At 42.3% G+C, this 25,170-nt stretch overlaps 1 protein-coding gene and 1 long non-coding RNA gene across 3 annotated transcripts in view; one reads left to right on the forward strand and one right to left on the reverse strand.

Annotated features, from left to right (window-relative positions):
- Positions 1 to 25,170, reverse strand: part of LOC144891992 (uncharacterized) — a 707,648-nt gene that overhangs the window by 5,630 nt on the left and 676,848 nt on the right. The window lies entirely within an intron of this gene.
- LOC137427345 (uncharacterized) lies at positions 20,329 to 22,086 on the forward strand. Of its 2 annotated transcripts, XM_078777140.1 has the most exons (2): positions 20,329 to 20,669; positions 20,922 to 22,086. In XM_078777140.1, exons 1-2 carry the CDS (start codon positions 20,378 to 20,380, stop codon positions 21,920 to 21,922), a joined length of 1,293 nt encoding a protein of 430 aa, XP_078633266.1. In that variant the 5' UTR covers positions 20,329 to 20,377; the 3' UTR covers positions 21,923 to 22,086. The 2 variants fall into 2 exon arrangements, with proteins under 2 accessions (XP_078633266.1, XP_067972884.1); XM_068116783.2 differs by having other exon boundaries at positions 20,329 to 22,086.

Here is a 25,170-nt window from a genome sequence, read left to right on the forward strand (position 1 = left end):
ACCACGAGGCCGGCCTGATAAGTCGAGGCAGGCCAAAGGAAGGCGGGACAGGAGAAGTGGGAGTGACCTGTAAGCACGAGCCGCCAATCAGGGATCGAAGGGAGTGGCTTAGCACTGCGTCAAAAGGCGTGGTTTGGAACATTCGATGCGGGCTAAGGGCGTGGTAATATAACCCTTTTGCGCAAAGCCCCCACCTGAGTTGTAAGCCGGGGTCCTTTGTTGAACAGTTCTGAGAGTGCGCGGTGTTGAATTGAGTTACAAGTTAAATGCTCGGTTGAGCTTGAGGCAGATCCTCTGTTGAGTTACGAGGGTGAAAGCGCGCCATTGATTAATCGCGCTGTGAGGAACCGCCGAGCGCGGCAAGAGACGCACATATTCGCCTGCCTGCCTTTGTTTGAGATACGTGCCGCAAGGATCCCTCCCGCCTGCCTGCCTTCATCGAGGGACGTGCTGTGACCGCAGAGGGCCACGTCGGGCGAGCTGTTCCTGAACGACCAAGCCGGCGCGTTCAGCGCATGAACCATCCCTCCTTCATTCCCCCTGTGAGTGTGAACGGGCCCATTGTCTGGGTAATAAGCTAAGACTGCTTAAGTGCCTGCTCTGTGTCTCTTCGCCTTGTACAGCTGTAAATAAACCTGTGTTCTTCCTTCTATTTGATCGTTCCCGTCATTTCCATCTATTGACTAAGCGTGGTACGAATTATATCGCTCCAATCGGGTTCCAATAATAAGGTAACTGCATGGACGACGTGGTGCGCCATCCGCTCAGACATACTTAAATTACGCATTGTTTGTGCGAGACTTGATCCCCGCTTCCACGGCGGCGTAGGTACTTAGGTACGTGCGAGAATTGCCCCGAAACCCTGTCCTGCGTCCGCCCGGGAATGGCGACTCAAGTCTCGCGGTTGCGCCGACCCAAAAAGAACAAGAGGCTTAATCTCCCCTTGGTAAGGGAACGAGGGTTGCGGCAAAACCGTAACAATATATTCCATGATTTTACATGCATAATTTCTTTGCTGAGGAGTAAAAATTAATTTTTTTCCCGAATAGGATTATCATTTTCTGATAGCGATACGGGTTGATGTAAATTTTTCTTATATTCTTGAAAAAGAAACCCGGTATCCATAATGTATAATAATTTCTCACATTTGATGTTATGTAACAATATTTTAGCTCGCCTAATATTTTTCTGAATATTTTTTTTCGTTTTATTATACCGAGTAATTCGATTTTTAATCGTTTTTAGTTTGGTATTAAATATATCATAATGTGTTTTAAAGTATTTTTTTTTATTTTTTAAATAATTTTGTGATTGATGCTAATAATATCAATACACATTTTATTTATTATTGTTTGTATTTAAAGAATTATTTTTTTATGATCAGGGTATTTGGGTAATCAGGGTCTTTTTGAGCCTCATGGCCTTGAAGGGTCTTTGGGGGTCTTCAGGGTATTTTGGGTCTTCAGGGGTCTTGGTGGTCTGAAAGGTCTTGGGGGAATTAAAGGGTCATCAAAGGTCTGAGAGGTCTCAGCAGTCTTAACGCAATTAAGAGGGTTAATTAAGAGAGTGGTAATTTTATTTGAAGAAAAAGAAAACGTTTTCGTCGCATATAAACATACATACACACATACATACATACATACATACATACATACATACATACATACATACATACTGTTACGGATCTCGGGGGTCGGCGCTCCCCTTATCAAGGGGGGGGGGGGGGGTGTTAATCCCCCTGTCCTTTTAGCTGGCCGTCCCGAGTCCTGGGAAGTTATAACGCTCCTTCCTGTCGGTATTAGCTAGGGTCATTGGTCAAGGTAGTCCCAAATACCTACTTACTAACCCGACCGTAAAGCAGGGAAATAACTCCCGCTCGAACCACGGACAAGATGGAAAATGCCGAGCGGTTAGCAATCCGCGATCCGAGCCGTTAACAAAGACTAAACCCGATTGTAGCGGTTGCTGATCGTGCCACAGGTGCTCAATTGAGAAAGGACGAATGCGATCGGATTAGGGAAAACCAAGAAAGAACAAGGCAATTCATTACAAATATACAGGAGGAAAGAGGAAACGAAAGGGATGTACAAGAGGAAGAAGAAGCAGGACACAGGGCAGTCTTAATTCAGTCTTAACTTATGACCCCAGACAAACATACACACACGGGGATTGTAGCTGGGAGGGTGGAAGGTCCAGGTAGATGGTCCAGGCTCCAGTCGACTCCGTCCAGGCTCCGGTTCCGTGGGCGAAAACCCGGCAGGCAGCTCTGTGTAGCGTTGGGCGCGAGCGGACCTTACATATAGCGGGGGGGGGGGGGGGGGGGGGGGGGGGAGGCTGGTGTCCTTCAGTGTATGTAATAACTGCACCAGCGTGCCAAACGCACTCCCTCTCAAGTTTGTTATCAGCACCAGCGAGTGAATCCTCTGTGGTAATGCGTGCGCCTCCAACAAATCCAACCAAGCCCTCAAGTCCATTACAATGCGCGCTCTCCCACCAGTCATTTCAAATGAGCGCCGCTGAATAAGTCCTGTGAAAGGGCTTTTCGTTCGCGCTTATATAACGCGCGCCCAGATCACTCCGCCAGCCAAAGAGCCACGCCCGTCGGTGATCTTGCCTCAGCCTTGGTTGGCTGGTGAAGGCTTACCGGCCCCGCCTTTGACGGCTAGTTGACAGACCCCACCTTGTTCTTGGCGTTCCGCCCCCTTTTTCCTCGGGCCGACCGCATGGTTAATGGCGGCGCTTGAGCGAGCGCTAAAGCAGTGAACGCTGCTGGCAAGGCGCGTAATGGTGGCACATGGAGAGGGAGGTCGCAAAATGGATGAAATGAAATGGGACCTACTCCTTATTTGATTGATGCAACGCAGATTCAACTATTGGAAACACGGCCTAAACTAAAAAACATAATAATGAAATAACTGGAATTTCTAAGGTGGCCTACGTGTTGCTGTGGCCTAACTAAGGGTGCTACCTTTAACCTTTAATGTCATATTTACATGTGATTATTTATTTACAAATGTGTGGGTTCTAAAACTGCAACAATACATACATAGCGAACCGTATACGTTTGCTCTATTATAATAAGATAATTAGATTTTTAATAGTTTTTAGTTTGGTATTAAATGTATCATACTCTGTTTTAAAGTTTTTTATAATTTTATCATTGATGCTAATAATGTCAATACACATTTTATTTATTTTTGTTTGTATTTAAATAATTATTTTTTATTTTTTATAAAGCTCAAATTCTTCAATTTCAGAATCTGGTAAATTAGTTGTTCTTGAAAATAATATTTTTAGTTGACTTTTACTCTCTTCTTTCCTCCTCAGTGTTGGGTCGATATTTCATTGAACCGTGCAGGTTTCCCCCTTCTCCTTCGCCTCCCTCTTACTCTCTTCATTGGACTTCTCCCACGCCTCCCTCTTCTCCCTCTCTTCCTTCTCCTTTTCCTCCTTCTTCTTTTTCTCCCTCTCTTCCTCAGTCCTTGAAAATCTTATTTTCAGTAGAATGTGCATTTCTTTATTTTCCTCATCAGTGCATTGGCGATTTATTTCCCATAATGCCTGCAATCTTTTATTAATCTCACTGGTTTCCATATTTTTATATTTTTCACACTCCCTCATCCTCTCCCTCGCTCTTTTCATCATTGCCTCCTCTCTTTCCTCTTTCTCCTTTTTCTCCCTTTCCTCCTTTTTCTCACTCTCTTCGTTCACTTTTTCCTCTTTCTCTTCTTCAACTCCTTCCCCATCGCTTGCTACCCTTAACGCATCTCCCCATAGAATATTATACGTAGTGTGTTCAAAAAGTATCCGACCTTTATTTTTTGTGCGTAAAAAAAAAGAAGCTAGGGAGGCGTTGATTGGTGCACGTATGTAGGCGATCCTAATGCACATGCGTGAATTTTTTCACACCTGCAGAAGCTGTCATTCGACGGCAGACCGCCGATGAGTGAGGACATGTAAGCGAGCGCCGTCGGATTTTCGTTTTTGACAAAATGATGGAAAAACTTGAACAACGCTACTGCATCAAATTTTGAGTTTCATCAAACTTGCATCAAAACTGCAACTTGGTTTCTGGGTCGTACCCATAAACCCAGGACTCATCGCCAGTGATCACTGTGTTGAGGAAGCTGGGATCACTGTTCACAAACAGAGTTGCTTCTGCTCAATCGTTAGCAGCTTTGGTACGAACTTCGCTGAGATTCTCCTGAAGCCCAAATCCTCCTTCATAATGGAATGAACGGTGTTGAATCTTGCGGATCGTTTCCACTTGGGAATCGCCAAGCTTTACACAAAATTTGATGCAGTAGCGTTGTTCAAGTTTTTCCGTCATTTTGTCAAAAACGAAAATCCGACGGCGCTCGCTTACATGTCCTCACTCATCGGCGGTCTGCCGTCGAATGACAGCTTCTGCAGGTGTGAAAAAATTCACGCATGTGCATTAGGATCGCCTACATACGTGCACCAATCAACGCCTCCCTAGCTTCTTTTTTTTTACGCACGAAAAATAAAGGTCGGATACTTTTTGAACACAGTAGTACATATATTCATCTGGATTTTGAGCTATTCTTGTATCTGTAATTATTTTTTTCATAATAGGATACCAATAAGATTTGTTGACAATTTCTAAGAGTTTTATATTTCATAACTTTGAGAAGTTCATTTTTATTTAATATTTTAGTCAAGTCTCTAATTGTGGGTTTAGCAACATCTGTATAGGGCCATTTCTTAATTACAAACTTTCCCTGTTTATGTTCCAATTCATAAGGAATTAAAATTTTTACCCCCTTTCCTTGTAAGTATCCCTGAATACAAAAATTATAATTCTCTTGAAGCCTTTTTCCTGCCATTTTAATATAAAATGTTTATGTTTTTGAAATGTACATGAGATTCATAATATGACAGGTAATGAATGCTGCCCCATCTTCCTGCTACCAAATCGGTTTGTATTCCATGACTGTATATTTATCTCATTTCCTTCCTTCTTTGTCCTATAAACTATCGCTTTGCTATCATTTTTTTTTTTTCTCGAAATCGTGCATTTGTTGTTTGCAAATTGTGCTTCCACATATCTCCTTATCCCCACCAAGCGGATAATAGTATTCTTTTCGCATTTTCCAGAAGAAATCATTTACGAGTGTAGCATTAGTATTATTCGCAGCCTTCGTGAATTTAAATTTACACAACAAGAAACTATCAGCTAGATTCAAGAAAGTTTGTTGATTATTTATTTCAAAACTTTTTGTTCCGTTTGAATTCCAGTCTCTTCCTCTTACAGCATTTAGCTTATAATAACCTTCCTTTTTAGTAGAGTTTGAAATGATAATCGTATCATCCAAATCATAGATACTGTCATTTCCTTCCATACTTTTTTATTTAGCAATATAAATTTTTAAAACTTTTGAAACCCCGACCCCAGTATTTTTTTCTTTTTTCTCGTTCTTGTGGAGATAGTTGAGTTTTACCTTTCTTAATTTCTTTGATTGTTTGTAATTTATGAGACTCCTTTTGAGCGTCTTTTATACTTTTTATAGCACCTGCTACATTTCCCACGGCAGAAGCGGTTGAACCAATTAGGTCTTTATGTTTAAGAATAGTTGAACCAATATCCATTAGAGTATCAATTATTCCATCTCCTTTATTTATAAATTGATGTCCTACACCCCATTGTCTGTTTGGTTTATGGTATCCTCGCCCAAGAAACATACCTTCACCCTTATAGTATGGTGAAAGGTACATGCCTTCCCCAATCCCATTCCCATCTCCTGTAATTATTTTATATTTTCCCAACTCGTGTTTTCTCACAATAACCATTGTTTATTTATTAGAAAAAATAAAATTAACCGTTATTTATTTATTGAAAAACTTCAAGTAGGTGAATTTTGATGGATATAATTTCATCATTGAAAGATATCATCCGATTATCTTGATCGGTTATCCTAAAATTTACTCTATAAATGGTTTTCCTGACACAGGTAAATAGACAAGATTTTTTGGTTCCATGTTGAATTTATAACTAATCGGTTATGGACAGCTGCTATACAAGGGGGCTGCATTCTTCTTGTAATTGTATTTATCTCGGTCAATCATACTTTCAACTCCCTCGTCGCTCAATAAGAAATAATGCTCATACTTTTATTTTATTCAAGCTAAATTCAATCGATATAAATAATTTTTGGAGAGATAATTGTTCTTCATTGTGTAGTAAAAATGAATTTGAGGGGTTTTACTCCAAGGGCCTCTCACTCACTCACCGCAGGCAGGTTGGTGGTCTTTCCGTCTTCTACCGACTCCTCTCTGGCCTTGCCCTCCCAGCTCTCTCTGGGCTCTGTCCCGCAAATATTCCTACAGGTCGCACAAGATCTGCCTGCAACCCTCTTATGGTCAAACTACCAAAATCAAGACTCTCTGCTCACCTTCACTCCTTCATTCCTCTTTTCTCCCGCCTCTGGAACAAACTCCCTCACTCTCTTCAATCCCACTCCACCCTCCAGGTCTTTAAAACAGCTGTTCACCACCATCTCTTATCTTCCCCCATCCAAAACCTTGATCTTTTCTACCCCCGCTAATTTCACCCCAATTCCACTTTTTTGAAATACCAACTTCTGTCCTGGAAGTCCTTGGTGTCCTTGTGTTTTATACTTCTCCCTCCCCCCCCCCTTCCCACGCCTCCTCCCCCCAAGCCCTCTCCTTTCCACACATCTCCCTGCTCTCAAATGTTGTGTTTGTGTGCTTCCCCTTCTCTCCCCATCTGGTTTTCCGCTCCCTCTTTTTATATATTTTGTTTGTCTGGTTGATTTGTTTGTGAAGTAAATGTTAGCTCTTTCACGAGCCTCGATTCAGTATACAAAAAAAAAAAAAAATGAAACATACGGCTGGAAAATATGAATATATTGTTGTTAAAGAAGATGAGATACGAATTTTGTGATGATGACAAAGTTTTGTATGGACTTAAAATTAGATTTCATCCACAAAGGAATGATAATGAAAAGAGATTGCTTTTTGGTGCTGCTAATGCTTTCGGTGATAATAATAAATTTGTTATTAATGAAATGTGTTGGTATATTAGTGAATATACTCTGAATCTTAAAACGGAAGAGATGTTGAATAGAAGACTCGACTCAAAGAAACCGCTAAATGTATCATACCTTAAAAGAAGATGTCAACACGTTAAACTGGAACACACTACCTCCACTTGGAATTTAGGTGTTCTGGAAGAAAAGCCACGATAGCTATGGCTCATTTTTAAGAAACCAAATGGAGATGAAGGTACTGATGATTAATAATGCGCTGAGTGATAATGCTGAGGTGAAACAACTTCGGGTTTCTCATGACGGCACATTTTACCCGCGAGATAGATTGGAAATTGTTTGGGAAAAAAAAATGATTATGCGGAAGCCTACACGTCTTACCAAAAGATGTGTGAAAGCAATGGTAATCACGAGCCCATTTTGGATACGACTGCATTTCAAAAACTTTATACACTCTACACAATTGACCTTAGTTCTCAAAAGGAAACTATAAAGTCTAATGGAGTGGATACTTCTCTGCACATTGAAAGAGGGGAGAGTGAAGAAATTAACGCATATTGTTTGCTTTCGGAAGAAACTGAATTGCAGATTAATACAGATAATGGTGTTGTGACTAATATCATAGAATTATTTTTTCTCATAATAAATAAATGAGTAAAGTATCAACTGATGTATATGTTAATCAAATCAATCGTGATACATTAACATCTTGTATTCAAAATCAAAAGCCTTGTATGATTAACGTTAAAACAATTCATAGAAAAGGAGATATAAGAATTTGTTTTGCTCACAAGAGAGCAGGTGAAAACCTTGAATGATGCTGATCCACTTACATTTAAAATATCAAAACCTATGTTGAAGAAATATTCAATAAAGGAGACAAGACGAGGATTTCTTCCATTTCCAATGCCTTTATTTGCCGGTTTAAGTGTGGCGGGGGCTTTGACGGGTGGTATTTCAGCAGTGGTGAAAACTGCTAACGAAAGGAAGGCACAACTAAAAGCTCAAATAGAATTGGAAAGACGTAATAAGGAGTTGGAGAAACAAATTAGTGGAAGTGGTATAATTGTAGATTTTGCTGAAAAGCTTGAAAGCCTATCTGATAAAGCGAGATTGTTAGTTGGAGATATGCTTTCTTCTATCGCACAGGTAGGTGTTAAACTAACTAAAAGGGGTAATGGATTATATCTTTCTCATAAATAAATGGATAAATGGTTTAAACAATTTGGAAAGAATACAACGTCAAATATAGTACTTGCTAAATCTTGAAAAAAAACTAAAAATTGATAATGTAATTATTTGTATGAGAGATGAATTAACAAAGCTGTCTAAAAATACAAAGAATGTTATTATGAATTTAGAAGATAATAATGGGAATGGGTCTCATTGGGTTTAAATTTAAATGGAGAAGATTGTCATGGGGACCGCAAGGCTAAACCCCGCTCTAGCAGGGAAAATGGCCTTAAAATGCATGTTGTTTGTTGTTGTTGGTCTCATTGGGTTTGTATTCATAATAGTCGGGGAAAATTTTATTTCAATAGTGATGGCCTTCCACCGCTTCTTGAAGTAATTACCTTCTTGCAGAATGGTGTTTATCACACATTTCAAGTCCAAGACATTCATTCCAAATGTTGTGATCAATTATATTTATACGTATTATTTCAACTCAACAATAATGTAAATTTTTATGATATTATTTTAAATCTCATTTAAAAATGACATGTTGGAAAAGATGGTTCAATCTTTGGAGTATCCCGAGAGTTGGATATTGAGTTATCAAATTGTTATACAAAGGCACAGGCTGAGCCACAAAAATATAATAAAACAAATAATATTGATGTGAAGAATAGTTATAAATTAATCAATGATACAAGCCCCACAGGTGACAATGACTTAGTTAGATTCGGTGATTTACCAAAATATTCTACAGCACGTTTTGTTAAACAAGTATAATTTACAGCCACAACACCTGGTTCTACAGATCATACACCTTTCCTCATTAAATTGAACTATCTGCTTACAATTGAATTTTATAAAGGATGACATATAGTTAATATGCGAATAGATAAATGGGGGTATGATATGTTTGATTGAGGGTATTGTTACAGACGCGGTTTTGGATGTTGGTTTACCGAGCGGTTTGGTATGACCGCGTCTGCACAGTTTACCCGATTATACTCGAACGTTGGCCAAGTCGCGCTACGGTAAATCAATTAAGGAAAGGACACACGGCTGGGTTTAAATGACACGACACCAGGGGTACAGTTCTCAAGACCTCCGGAGGAGGTTATAATATTTCGGAACGTTGAGATTACAAGGACAAGAGGGACAGCATAGGAAGGTGGGCACTTAATCACGGTCTTATAGTAGCCCCGACAGACCACAGATAAACAGGACAAAACTGACTCACACAGGGATTGATGGCAAGGAAGGGCAGGTAGTCGAGGCTCAAGGTGCACCTTGGCTCAGGGGCAGAATCGACCCGGTCCGGTCCAGAGATGCGGGAGGTCTCTCAGCGCTCGGAGGTGGCGTCTGGTTCTCTTCACTTCAAGCTCGGGGCGCATCTGACGTCACGTCCGGTAAGTCGCTGCGTATATCCGGCGGGGAGTGACACGCCCTCGGCTCGTTAGCTCCGCCCCAGATGGAATCGGCCCGCCGCTTCTTATTGGGTGCTGGGGGTTACCGGGCTCCGCCCTTGACGAGGGGCCGACAGTCAGCCCCTTCGTGGTAACCCCGCCGGAGCACATGGGCAATGGCGGCTAACCAAGCCGGAGTGAGGACGCACACTCCCCGCGCGCTGTTGTTGTAGTTGTTGTTGTTGTTGTTTCATGAGGAAGATGGGAGGAGGTATGGGGAGGTCCTAAACTCACTACTGGTGCCATACAATCACATTCTGGTGCAACGAAGAGTCAGAATTAATGGAAACGAGTCCTTAACTGACATAGACTAAGAATAACTAGCAAGATGTCCGAAAGTTGTCTACGTGAGATGCGGTGGACCTGGGCACGACATTTAATGGGGGAAAAAGGTGAAGGTCGGTTCTACAGAGTGTTGTTTACAGACAATGGAACTAGGGAATGGGGGATTGGGGATAGTTGGGGAGTATTGGAGAAATAGGGGAATATTTACAAGCGGATATGGAGGCCAAATCCCATATCCGCAACAGTATAATTGGTCTTTTTCAATAAACTTGGAAGACCTATATGATTTTAATCGATCTAGTGAAGAACACTATTATCCGCTTGGTGGGGATAAGGAGATATGTGGAAGCACAATTTGCAAACAACAAATGCACCATTTCAAGAATAAATAAAAAATATGATAGCAAAGCGATAGTTTTATGACAAAGAAGGAAGGAAATGAGATAAATATACAAAGTCATGGAATACAAACCGATTTGGTAATGGGAAGATGGGGTGGCATTACCTGTCATAATATTAATCTCATGTATATTTCAAAAACATAAACATTTTATATTAAAATGGCAGGAAAAAGCTTCAAGAGAATTATAAAATTTGTATTCAGGGATACTTACAAGAAAAGGGGGTAAAAATTTTAATTCCTTATGAAATGGAACATAAACAGGGAAAGTTTGCAATTAAGAAGTGGCCCTATACAGATATTGCTAAACCCACAAATGGACCCAAAATAATGGCTAAACCTTGATTAAAATATTAAATAAAAATGAACTTCTCAAAGTTATGAAATATGAAACTCTTTTAGAAATTGTCAACAAATCCTATTGGTATCCTATTATGAGAAAAATAATTACAGATACAAGAATAGCTCAAAATCCAGGTGAATATATGTATAATATTCTATGGAGAGATGCGTTCAGGGTAGCAAGGGATGAGGAAGGAGTTTAAGAAGAGAAGGCTGAAAGAAGAGAGTGAGAAAAAGGAGGAAAGCCAGAAAAAGGATAAGGAGGAAAGAGAGCAGGCAATGATGAAAAGAGCGAGGGAGAGGATGAGGGAGTGGGAAAAATATTGTTGCGGTTCTGAAATGTGCATATTTGATTAATAAAGGTTAAAGGTTTTGCCCTCATAGTTAGTCCACATGCAACACGTAGGTCACCTTAGAACGTTAGTTATTTCTTAGTATATGTGAGATAAGGCCATTTCCAATAGTGATACCTGCGTTGTGTAAAAGAAATAAATGAGAGTATGTCTCATTCATTTTACAGCCCACCCTCCAATCGATCTCATTGCGCACCATCCAGTCTGTGCCCCATTCCTCATTGCGCACCATCCAGTCTGTGCCCCATTCCCCATTGCGCCCATCCAGTCTGCACCCCATTGCCCCTCGCATTAGGATGCTGAAACCAGCCCAAATGCCACGAGCTTAGGCCTGGAAAAGGGGCGGAGCGCGAGGTTGGGGGTATGGCCACGTCAAGCAGACGTCAAGGGCGGAGCTGGTAAGACCCCAACAACCAACCAGGGCTCCGTGGGCATGGCCTAAGGGGCGTGGTGAGAGCGCGTCTGGCAAATTCCACAGGGTTCGCTGGGCGCACTATATAATCGTGCACGCAAAGCCCTTCCACAGGACTCGCGTGATAAGGACTGTGCAGAGAGGACTGATGAGCGAGGGGCTTTGTAAGAGGACTTATGCGGTTTATGAGCACTTGAGGATATTCGCGCATTACAAAGGACTGGGGAGTATATGCACTTCACAAAGGACTTCCACGATTGCGCTTTGATCAAGAGGACTGTCCCGTTTGGCATTTATTGCAAGAACTCGTTGGGAATTTGGCTTTGGGCTTGCTGGAAGTGCATATAAAGGGCTGGGATTTTCTAGTACATACGCGGCCGTGAGCCGCGAAGTAACCGCTAGCCCTGCCAACCGATCCCCCCCATATAATTGTCCGATCCACGCCAACGACACGCGGAGAACTTTCCTGCCGTCTACCATCTTCTTCGTGGTACTAGTCGGGGACCGGAGCGAGCTGTGGACGCCATCGTTGGACCCTCAACCTGACCATCGACAACCCCCGTGTGAGTGAGTGTGTGTGTGTGTGCGGGCCCGTTTGTCTGGGGATAAGTATAAGACTGTTATTAAGGCTGCCCTGTGTATTCTGTACTTCTCCTTCTTCCTGTGTAAATAATTAATAAATCAATTGTTCTTCCATTTTCCTCTTGATTCGACCATTTTAGTGATTTCTCCATTGGGTAAACGTGGCACGATTAGGAACCGTTCAAATCGAGTTAGTTCCTGTTAACGGCCCGAATCGCGGCTCGCTATCGCTGGGCGTGTCCACTAAAACCGTGGTTCGGGTGGGGTTAATTCCTTGCTTCCTGGGAGGCGCTGGTAATTAGGTAATAGGACTAATTCGGCCTACCACCCTATTCAGCGCTGACCGGAAGGAACGCAATAGCCCCGGATCGCGTCGGTTAGATAAAAGACAAGGGGATTAATCCCCCCTTGGTAAGGGGAAAGGCCGACGTTTGAGATCCGCAACAATATAAAAATATGGAAACCAGTGAGATTAATAAAAGATTGCAGGTATTATGGGAAATAAATCGACAACCCACTGATGAGGAAAATAAAGAAAGGCACACTCTACTGAAAATAATATTTTCAAGGACTGAGGAAGAGAGGGAGAAAAAGGAGAAGGAGGAAAAGGAGAAGGAAGATAGGGAGAAGAGGGAGGCGTGGGAGAAGTCCATTGAAGAGAGGGCGAGGGAGAAGGGGGAAACCTGCACGGTTCGGGAACCCGTGCAGGGATTAATGAAATATCGACCCTGCACTGAGGAGGAAAGAAGAGAGTAAAAGTGTACTAAAAATATTATTTTCAAGAACAACTAATTTACCAGCTTCTGAAATTGAAGAATTTGAGCTTAATAAAAAATATTTAAAAATCTTACTATAATTCACCAAATGTCTGTCTGTCTGTCCGTTCGAAGGTACCGTAAAAACTTGCTGAACCGATCGCAAATATATTTTCGGTGGATAATCCTGGGATCCCCAGGAGTAAAATAGGCTATTTAGTTTTCCCAATTTCAGCTTTAGTCTCCAGTATTCTCAGGTTTGGACTCCCGCATAACATTCGTGTTTGCATGACGTTCATTGTGACGTCTTCTTACGTTGAGCAACGGTACCCGCCCTACGGGCAGGGCTTTAATTGGGAGGCCCAAATGAAAAGGCTAAATATCGGAAATTGAAGGCTTTCTTTTTTTCTTTTAAACGATTTATATAAACATCCGTTAAATCTCGAGCGGTGCAGCCGTTTTTGCGGGAGCAAGTATCAGCAGGATTGGGCAGTGTGGGAGTCCACGTTTGCACCGATCGCTGCACTGTGTGCCACACAAACGACTGCACCGATCGCTGCACAGCTGCATCGATCGGATGTGGCATGAAGGAGGATCTGCACTTCGGCATGAAGGAGGATCAGATCAAACAGATCGCTGTCTCCATCGATCTTGCCATGGCCGTAACATCTATCGGCTCAAAATCCTTTTAACTGTTGATTTGGAACAGTTACACGTTTCGGGAATTTGGTACACGTATCGGGAGTACATACGACATAGCGATTGTGAACACGATTATCGATCACGTTTCACGATCATAGTGTATCGATCACAATTTGAAACACGACGGAATAATATTTACCGATATGAACAGTGATGAGGCTTTTATTGAAATTCTAAAAATACTGTTTAGATTTTGATGATTTGCGTGTGATATGATTCAACGGATGCTTATTTGAATCGTTTAAAAATTTTTTAAACCTTCAATTTCTGATCTTTTGCCATATCACTGACTCATGCACCCCACAAACCACTTCTTGCTACTACCCGCACCCCAGGTGTCAATATCCATTCAATTCAACTCTGCCCTCTACCTGGCTTTACACTACCCCCTTACCCCCCTCCCCCCACCCCCCGGGCTTTCGCGAATGGGTTCCACTTCCCCCCATTCAATCCTTCGCACCATGCACTCCACACCAATCATTTCACACCATTTATTCCACACCAACTACTTCCACACCTCTTATCTTGCACACCATTTTTCTCACACACCTCTGCAAAATTCCGTTTGTCTCAACACAATTCCTCACTCACTCAGCATCATCTATCTACCTAATTCCCCTAAAACTCGTGCTTCCCCGTCGTCCCTTTAAACTATGCACTCCCTTTATTAACATCCACCTAAACTCTCGATGTCCCCTCTATAGTTCAGGTGTCACTACTTAAATCTTGTCTCTACTGTCCTCTAAATCCCTATCAATTATCCTAGCCCTCCCTCGGCTAGCTTCGGTGCCCCATGGGGGCAAACATTGCTGGCCCCTCCATGGGCCTAACACTGCCATCCCCCTAAACTAATGCTCATGGGCCCCTCCCCGTGTGAGGAATGGTGACACTACCATTCCCCCACGTGGGGGACACTACTCTCCCAGTCCTCTACACGACGAGCCTCTCCATGTGGATGTACGTTGTCACTGCTCGACCTTGTAGGGCCGAGCGATCCATGCGGGTGGTTGGTCGCCTGGAGGTGGTGTCCGTCCGGGATTTTCGATCTAAGGGGGGAGGGATCGATGGGCCCAAGTGCCGGGTTCCATCCCTGCGCGGGGCCTCGCGGTCCCACGCACGGTGACCCAGCCGGCCACGGTCGGAGCACCGCACCCGATAAGGTGCGTGGCTCCAAAAACTCTTACCTCCCCTTGAACCCGGCCAATCGGCTGTCGCCATACGGCACCAACCATACAGTGCGGGGGCCGGAGGCCCAAATCGTGCACGCCGGTCCTTGTGAGACCGACGCAGCACCGATCCCCTCTGGTCCCTGCAGCACACAACTCACCAGGGGCTCGCGTACGCTGCTCGTCCCGCTAAGCACTACCCCGGTCTGTCGATGCATGAGCCGCGTCCTCACCACGCGCGACCCACGACCCACTCCACACTCACACACCCAGGCGCACACGAGCCCCTCACACACTTCGTTCTCGCACACTCTGGTGCACACTCTACCCACACACACTCCAGTGTGCATTCTCCTTCATGCTCCGCTATTGCACACTCCGGTGCACACTCCTCCCACACACACTCCGGTGTGCATTCTTCTTCCACACACTCAGTTCTCGCACACTCATCTCTCACACACTCCGTTGTGCACTCCGGTGCACACTCCTCCCCCACACACTCTGGTGTGCACTCTCGCTCACACTCCGCTATCGCACACTCCGGTGCACACCACCCAGGCGCACACGCACCTTTCACACACTCTGGTGTCGCACGCTCCTGTGCACACCACCCAGGCGCGCACACACCTTTCACACACTCCGGTGTGCATTCTCCTTCATGCTCCGGTGCACACTCTCGTACTTCGTAACACACTCTCTCGTACACCGCGCAATGGGCCTTCCGCGAACGCCCAGTTTTTGTCTCTCTCCCAAGCGCGCCGAGCACCCGTTCGCGCCAAACACATTCATGCCGTTATTTCTCACCTCGAGGCCCTCCTTCCCCGCCAGCACCGGCAAACTTTTTATTGGGTTAGCAAGCCCGGCATCATGGTGCAAACAGACTTTGTGCGTGTTCCATTTCCTTCTCCCGTGATTTGCTCCTCGTCTCTTCTGTCTCTACAGCCCCAATTGTTTCTTTTCCTACCACGACGATCGTCGGCACCCCTAAAATTTTCTTTTCCAACTCGGCCTTCGCCGGCGCCCCCAAAATTTTATTTTCCAATGCGACGATCGTCGGCTCCTCTACACCCCGTGTCGCTGCCCCCATAGCCCCAGTAAATTTGGCTGTGCTCCGCTTTACCTCGCTCTCCGCGCATTCCCCGTATCGCTTCACCTCGTCGCGTAACACCGCGACTTCCTCTCTCAACTTGCGCCCAATGTCCTCCCCAATTTTTTTTATATCCCTTTTTGATGCTGCCCTCATCTTTTCCATTTCACATCTGGATTCTTTTATTTCATCCCCCAATTTTTCCATTTGACCACCCATTTTGTTTTCCAACCCTTCCATGTTGCACCTTGCTTCGTCCCTCATTTCCTTCATTTCCCGGGTGGATTTCTCCCCCTGGGCATCCATTTGATTAGCCAATCGATTAGCCGATTTTGTTCATTTCTTCACTCCTTTTATTCTTTTCGCATTTTGACTCTGCCATGTATGCGCTGAATTGTGTCATGAACAGCTGCAGGTCAAAACCCGCCTGTACAGCTGGCTCGGCTTCTGCCGCCGCATGCGAGGCGCCGCCATTTTCTTCCCCAGCTGCCGCCCCTACTTCAACATCCTCCATCCTCCACTACCAACTGTCCTGCCGATCCTGGGTCATCAGTTCTTCCCCATTTATTATTCCCACTGGCATTTGATCGTCTTGGCCAGCCATCGTACAAATATAAATTTGCTTTTAACACTAAATTTCGTGCGCTCGTAATTTCGAGTGCGTGAAGCGCACTCGAGGTCCAATTATCCCACTCCCAGACAACAATTTGTTGCGGATCTCTCAAAGCCCGTTGACGTACAGGGGGTGGGGGGGGGGGTGTAAACCCCTTTTCCCCCTTGGGTCTTCCAGTCCACGAGGCCGAGTCGCCACTCCCGTAGCGAGCGTGCGGAAGGGTATCGGGTCGATTCCACACGTACCTTCGGTACCCACGCTGCCACGAAAACGGGGACTGGACCTCGCACGAGCCACGCTAATCGAATACGCCCAAGCGGTTTGTGCATCACTTGACTCGTGCCGTTACTTTGATTGAACCCGATTCGAGCGGTTTTATTCGTGCGATGCTAATCCAATAGTGAAATGCTGGGAACGGTCAAATGGAAGAAAGAACAGGTTTATTTACAACTATACAAGGCGAAGAGAGACAGAGCAGGCTTAATCAGTCTTAATTTCTCCCCCGGACAAGGGCCCACTCACGCAGGGAAAAGGAGGAAGGAAAAGCACACGCTCCAAACGCGTCCTGGCGCCGTTCACTCCCGGACAGCTCGCCGGGTGTGGCCCTCGGATGTTCGCGGCACGTATGCTGGGAGCGCAGGCAGGGAGACCGTGCGTCTGTGGCCCGGAATGGATCGTCCTCACGAGCGCGTTATTCACAGCCGCAGGGCACAGGGAGAATTCGTGCACAGAGAGGGCTATAACAAGCAACTGAATCCACTCATGGCTCCAATGTCTCTTTCTCACTGCGCTCACAACGCTCTCTGATACTCCGACTCTTGTACTCTCACAACGCTCACAAACCACGAACTCGGGCACACTCTGACTCGTGCTGTGACAAAAAGCTCTGACTCGGAGACTCTGACTCTGACTCAGGGGCTGGGCGACTCTCTCACTGATTCAGGGGCTGGGCGACTCTTGCGGGGGGCTCGGGGCAGGGTTTTATGTGGCCCCTCCCCAGCCTTACCCGAATGTTCCAAGCCCCTCCTCTCCCTGCCATTGTGAGCCACTCTCCTTGAGCTCCGATTGGCTGCTCGCTGCTTACCGGCCACTCCCCTGCAGCTCCTCCCTTCGGCCTTGCCAGACTTGTTCCAGGCCTAGCACGTGGCATTCCAGCCCAAAGAACACCTAACTCACTGGCCTGCTCAACACAAACTAACACAGGAAAGGAGACTACGCTTACATTTAATAAGAAATAACTGAACTAAAGCGAGGCTACATGTTGTGGTGCAACTACCTACGAGGGGGGGGGGGGGGGGGGAAGGGGTCATTCTTTATTCTCAAAACCGCAACAATATATATATATATCCCATATAATGACACGCAGTTTATTATTATTTGTACAAATTGTAACAACACGGATATAAATAATTTTGAAATAAATGATATGACCATTAAAATATGTTTAATGTGTAACACCCAACAAATGAGTATATATACCTGTATGACCTATAAAGATTATACGAGGATAAACGTAACAGGAATGTTTATTTGTAATCGAGTTTCTCATTTTCAAGAGTGTGTAGCCCAATATCAAGGAAAACAATATTGTAAAATACCAGATAAGGTTTATCAGGCGTTAAATGAGGAATTTAATGCATACAGACTTTTGATAAATGATAAAGAAGATGATGTAAAATACTCAAAGATTACCAAAGCACATATCATCATGTTTTCAAAATAATTAAAATATACAAAATATTATGATAGTATTAATTTAATATATATATAACATTAACGAAAAAGAAATTAGATGATATTTCTCATTTAGAGTATGATTTGGTTAAAGATTTTAAACAATTATTAAAATTATATGATGAAAAACGTGGTAAAAAATAAAGTTGAAGAATTAGATAGGAAAATTTTTATGAATATACAATATTTATTATTTCAGTTATTACGGAAGCATAATCATAAATGTATTATTGAAGATTTTACGATTCTTGAAATGGTCGAAAGAAAACAATTTAACTATAAAATATGTATGGGTTTATTTAATATATTGGGTTGGCAATTTACATCTACAGTTTAAGAAGGTTAAGGAGAAATTGGAGAAAAAAATTGTGGAAATTATATAATTGCAAATTATATAATTGAAAAATGAACCATGTTGAACCACAGTGGATAAATTATCATTTGAAAAGCAATATTTTATATTATTTCATCTATATTATTCATCTATAGTTGGCATCATATAAATTTTTACAATACCGATATTACTATTACAATATAATAATATAGGTTTGGGTTGATTATTTTCATCTAATTCGGTATGTCCAGCGACAGGCTTATTAGATATCGAGCCAATTTTTCTGATACGAGTAAATTGTTCAGATTTGAAATAATGATGATAAGTTAATATCGCGTGATCCATAGGTGGATCTCCTATTTCCTTACACATTTCATCACATGTTTCATCACACTTTGTTTTATCACGAGTTTTATCTGTTTTATTTGTTTTATCATAGTCATTGTCATCTTCGTCGTTATCATCTTCATCGTTATCATATTCATCGTTATCATCTTCATCGTTATCATCTTCATCGTTATCATCTTCATCGTTATCATCTTCATTGTTATCATCTTCATCGTTATCATCATCGTCTGTTTTATAATAAACAACTTTCTTTGAAATATGTATTATTTCGAATATAAAATAAAGAATATTTTTGGTGCGTTTTATTTCAATGATAGGGTCCTCAAACGAATGACAAAGCATATTAAAATTTATCATTGCAATGAGACCCGGATTCGACGTATAATCTTGAATAGGGTTTGGAATGATATTTTGAATAGATTCGGTATTCATTTTTAACCATGTATTGGAATTATCCACCAATGAAGTTGCATCTATAATGAATTCAAAGGGGGTTTCCATTTTAAAAACAATCTCGGTCTTGTTCTTTATGAATTTAAAAAAGTGATTAATATCTGAGCCTAATCTGATATGAATTGCTTCTGAATGATTATACTTGTATGTTTCAAAATATTCAGCATCTAATTCGATTTTAATTAACATTTTGCGTGGTGTATTTTTCAAGGTATAAACCCTTATCAATAATGGTAAAACAAACTGTAGTCATATTGTGATATCGTACTTCAAATAGAGCTTAAAATTTATTTGAATGTTTTGATCGTGCATAAACAAGCATTATTTTGTTATAATCAAATTTTCTTCAAATTGAAAATTGGGGAAATTATATAATTGGAAATTATATAATTGAAAAAATTGAAAATTGGAAATTAAATTAAAAATAAAAAATAATTGGAAAATTGAACAATTGGAAACTAAATAAACTTTTTGGAAAATTGAAAAATGAACCTTGTTGAACCACAGTTGAACCACAGTTGAACCACAGTTGAACCACAGTTGAACCACAGTTTCTGGCGCTGTGAGCCAGAAACAACAAAAACGTACTGCAATTGTATACTTGAACACTGCCTGGATTGACGGGTTCTACGAACTCCCTTATTTACTGAAGCAGTTTGTTCCACAAAAGCACCTGAATTCATAAAAGCTGTTATTTTAGAATAACAATATGTGACTTCTCACTGATAATAATTGGATGAATTTGCCTGAAAGTATGAATATCATGGAAAAACCCAAACTTTTGCACATTGCTGTATATTCATGTGAATAATATTTTTTTACTTTTTGCAGTGGAACAAATACATATGTGCATGTAGGGGTACATTTGTCAGGTTTTTTTTACAGGTCATGTGATGTATTTGCAGGAGAATCCACTGAATCTGCAACGGAGACTGCACCCACTTTTATGAACGGCACAGACACACAACAGCAGGACTCGCCAAGTGAAACCAACAAGAGGATTTTTTACAAACAAGACAAGCCGAATGAGGAAATGTTTGCACAGAATAATTTTCACAAGACTCGCAAAGATAAGAAACCTGAACATCAATACAAATGCACAAATTGTGGAAAATCTTTCAAACGCACAGACAACCTTAAAATACACATGAGAGTTCACAGTGGAGAACGCCCATACAATTGCAAAGTTTGTGCAAAATCTTTTAATCAGTCATCCAACCTTAAAACACACATGGTAATTCACAATGGTGAACGCCCATACAAATGCACAAATTGTGGAAAATCTTTTAATCATTCATCTACCCTTAAATCACACATGATAATTCACAATGCAGAACGCCCATATAAATGCACACAATGTGGAAAATCTTTTAATCGTTCATCCTGCCTTAAAACACACATGATAATTCATAATGGTGAACAGCCATACATGTGCACAAATTGTGGAAAATCTTTCAAACGGTCAGACAACCTTGCAATACACATGAGAGTCCACAGTGGTGAGCACCCATACAATTGCAAAGTTTGTGCAAAATCTTTTAATCAGTCATCCAACCTTAAAACACACATGGTAATTCACAATGGTGAACGCCCATACAAATGCACAAATTGCGGAAAATATTTTAATCGGTCATCTACCCTTAAATCACACATAATAATTCACAATGCAGAACGCCCATATAAATGCACACAATGTGGAAAATCTTTTAATCGTTCATCCCGCCTTAAAACGCACATGATGATTCATAATGGTGAGCAGCCATACATATGCACAAATTGTGGAAAATCTTTCAAACGGTCAGACAACCTTAAAATACACATGAGAGTCCACAATAATGAACGCCCATACAAATGCATAGATTGTGGAAAATATTTTAATCAGTCATCCCGCCTTAAAATACACATGCTAATTCACAGTGGTGAACGCCCATACAAATGCACAATTTGTGGAAAATCTTTCAGTCGGTCATCTATCCTTAAATCACATATGACTATTCACAATGGAGAACGCCAATACAAATGCACAATTTGTGGAAAATCTTTTAATCAGTCATCCAACCTTAAAACACACGTGACAATTCACAATGGTGAGCGCCCATTCACATGTACAATTTGTGGAAAATCTTTTATACGGTCATCTCACCTTAAAAGACACACGATAATTCACAATGGTGAATGCCCTTACGAATGCACAAGTTGTGGGAAATCCATCAAGCAGTCATCCAGCCTTAAAACACACATGCTAATTCACAATGGTGAACGCCCATTCACATGCACAATTTGTGGAAAATCTTTTGTACGGTCATCACACCTGAAAAGACACATGATAATTCACAATGGCGAATGCCCATACGATTGCACAGTTTGTGGAAAAACTTTTACGCAGTCATCCAACCTTAAAACACACATGAGAATACACAATGGGGAACGCCCATACAATTGCAAAGTTTGTGGAAAATCTTTTAATCAGTCATCCAACCTTAAATCACACATGGTAATTCACAATGATGAACGCCCATACAAATGCACAATTTGTGAAAAATCTTTTAATCGGTCATCCACTCTTAAATTGCATATGACAATTCATAATGGTGAGCAGCCACACAAATGCACAATTTGTGGAAAATCTTTCAAATGGTCAGACAGCCTTAAAATACACATGATAGTCCACAATAGTGAGCTTTCAAATTAAAATCAAGTCAAAAATAAACAAGTCAATTTAAAATTGCAAGCTTTGGCAAACCGACTTATCCACAGCCTATATAGATTACAAAAACGCCTTCGTGGTGTCAAAAATACATGGATTTTAAGATGCATGCAAGTATACAAAGTGAACCCCCAAATAGTCACACTGATAGAGAAAGCAAAAACACTCTGGAATACAATGGTGAAATTTACCTCACTTGGAAGGAAAGATTGAAATCCCAGGGGTAAAGATACGACGTGGTATCTTACAAGGTGACAGCCTTTACCTCCTTCTGTTTTGTCTTGCTCTGGACCACTGAGTATCCTCATCAATGAACAAGGATGCAAATACAATCTAACGTGCAACATAAAAATGACCAAAGAACCAAGAAAGGTGACACATCTACTGTACCTGGATGATCTAAACCTCTTCGCACCGAATGACAACAAATTGGCAGATCAACTCAAACTAGTAAAGCAGTAATCGGAGGGCATTCAAATGGAATTTGGACCTGGCAAATATGCCAAATGGCCATTTCTACGTGGTAAAACACAAATAACACACAATAACTCAATTGATTAAAGTGCAATAATACAGGAATAGAAAACGAAACATCTTACAACTACCTCGGAATAGAAAAATGTCCCCAGGAGTATAGGACGAAAAGCTCAACAGACTATCAAATGAGATTTGTCCATGAGCAAGAAAAGAACAAATCAGAAAAGGTATCCTTCATCCATTCAGCAACAAACTTCCAAAAACAAGTGAAAGTATTGGAATCTACGCAGGAAAATGAAACAGAAACAAATGCAGCACCAATGATTGCAAAGAAGAAAAAGGAAAACTACAAAAATAAATATCAGCAGAAGTACTCTGACAAATGAGAGAATGCCAGAAGAGCAGGAAGATTCAAAAAATAACTTGACAGAAGAGGGATTGATAAGAAAGGCTCATTGGAATGGCGAAGAAGAGGTCAAATTAATTGGAATGGAGAACGAATCATCATAAATGCTGAAGACCAGGGACACGACACAACTGGCTTTAAGAAAATTGCGGGATTGAGCCAATCGAACAAATGCAGGTTTTGTGGAATAGAAACAAAGTACCAGTCACCTCCTTTTGGCATGTAAAAAAACTCATGTCGGAACAGTTGTACACAGAAAGACATGACAACATCTGTCGAGTAATCCACTGGCACATGTGTAAACATTTCAACATTCCTGTTCCAGAACAATCATGGAAACACAAACCAAATCCGATCATTGAAAATGAACATACAATCATACATCCATGAATACATACACGCACATATACATCCATACATACATAAGTACACACATGCACACATACATACATACTATTGCAGGGGGTTCCGAGTTCCGAGTGTTCCGAGTAGCTGCTAGATTGACATGTAACAGGGACCTGTCAAGTTAAGCTGTTTGTTACGTGATGCTGATGAGGCAGCATATGTAATTTATAGACAAGCTAAATCTTAATATGTGGGTGTGAATACGTCATGGTAGGCGGGACTAGTAGGCGAGAACTTCTCATGAGAGACTTCAAGAACTTCTCATCTGGCTGGCCATCACCATCTGTCTGGGCAGTGTGTGTCAGCCATGATGGCGTAATGTGCCCTGGATATGTAAGTGCCATCCTGCATTTATTTTTTAGTAGGCGCCACTGCCGTGGGCCACGCATGAAGGGAGAGGGATGGGCAGAGCGGATAACTCGCCCAAGAGCAGAGAACCACACTTGAGGAAGGAGAGAACCGGAGAGAGAACCACTCGTGAAGAAGGAGATCGTGAGATATCTTGCTTGTGGGAGGAGGAGAACGAGAGAGAACCACGCATGAAGGGAGAGATCGTGGGGAACCTCGCTTGAGGAAGGAGGATGGAGAGACCTGGTGACAAAGAGGCCTCGTTGTTCAGAGAGGAGAGAACAAAGGCCTTGTGAGGAAGGAGGCCTTGCTTATGGAACAGAGAGGCCCACAAGGCCTGGTGGAGGAGGTGGATTATCACGAGATCATCGCTGGCATTGTTCACGAAGCACCATCTTCATTGTGCTCATTTTAGCTTCGGAATCGTCCCACACCTGGTCTCCGAAGTGGTCTATTTTGAGCCTGCATTCACGCTACATGACAGATAAAGGGAAGTCTCGCCTGCAATTGTTTTGTTGTATAAGTGTGATCTGTGTCGCCAAGAGGGTTAGGAATTGTTTTATTTCCAATCATTGTACATATACGTTTGAATATCTCATTAACCTCTTTGTGTCCATTTGACTCGCATGGTTCATTCTATTTTTGTTTATAGCATCTTGTTACCCTTTTCCCTGTTTACTTCATAAATAAACCCTTCACAAGGTCAGAAACGTGTTTCAGCTATGTTTCTGTGTCCGTTTCCCGCCATTAATTCGGCCCAATTGAAGTTCTTGGAGAAGAGTGAAGTGTTAGAATTAATTGAATAAATGCAGTAAAAGAAATAATAAAAGATCGTTCGGCCAATCCTTCGAGTGTAACTTGGCGCTGAGGTTCCTGTTTCAACAGGAGCTTCAGACGTGACAATAGACATACATAAGGACGCAATGGACTAAACCACCTGTTAACCTGTTACCAAGGTCATGCACCATATCTCCATTATCATATGATTATGATGATAATTGTGTGACGTGTTCCTCCCCGACCTCCTGGTCTCGGTATACATCCAAACCCCGGGAGGAGCCACGGCAGAAAAATGTTATTCCGTGTCGAAATCAACATGGAAATCACACCGAGTTATCAACAAACCAATAATATATTAAAAATCACACAGGAATAACATTACAGCAATGATAGCAATCAACCATACAATCAATATATCTTAAGATGGTACCACCACTAAAGTCACATAACTCACTGCGCTCCCAGTGAATGGAACAGAACACTCCTCAATGTCTCTATAACTCAAAGGGGATCCCGGCGAAGAGGCGATGAGGCGAGTAAGGAGGTGTAGGCAAGGCGTGGACCGTCACGTGGTCCCAGCCAACAGCAAACTAGCGGTGGAAAGGGAAATCCCAAAGACACGATCCAGATGTGGACATTCACCGTTCAATCAGCGAACCGCAGTGTAATCTTCAAACGCTGCTTTAGTGCACACCCATCCCCGGCAGACCACCGGAGGGTGAGACCAGCTGACGCGGCAAAAACCTTTTCCAGTGAACGACGCGCTCGGTGAAAAATGGCGGACGGCTCTTACTTGAGTCGAAGCGCCTAGGCGAGG

The sequence above is a fragment of the Myxine glutinosa genome, chromosome 5, assembly GCF_964187855.1.
Source record: "Myxine glutinosa chromosome 5, kmMyxGlut1.1, whole genome shotgun sequence".
Lineage (NCBI taxonomy): Eukaryota > Metazoa > Chordata > Myxini > Myxiniformes > Myxinidae > Myxine > Myxine glutinosa.

Bases quoted from the DNA above. Each gene is read 5' to 3' on its own strand.
- LOC137427345 (XM_068116783.2), top strand. From the start codon at position 20,378: ATGAGAGTTCACAGTGGAGAACGCCCATACAATTGCAAAGTTTGTGCA.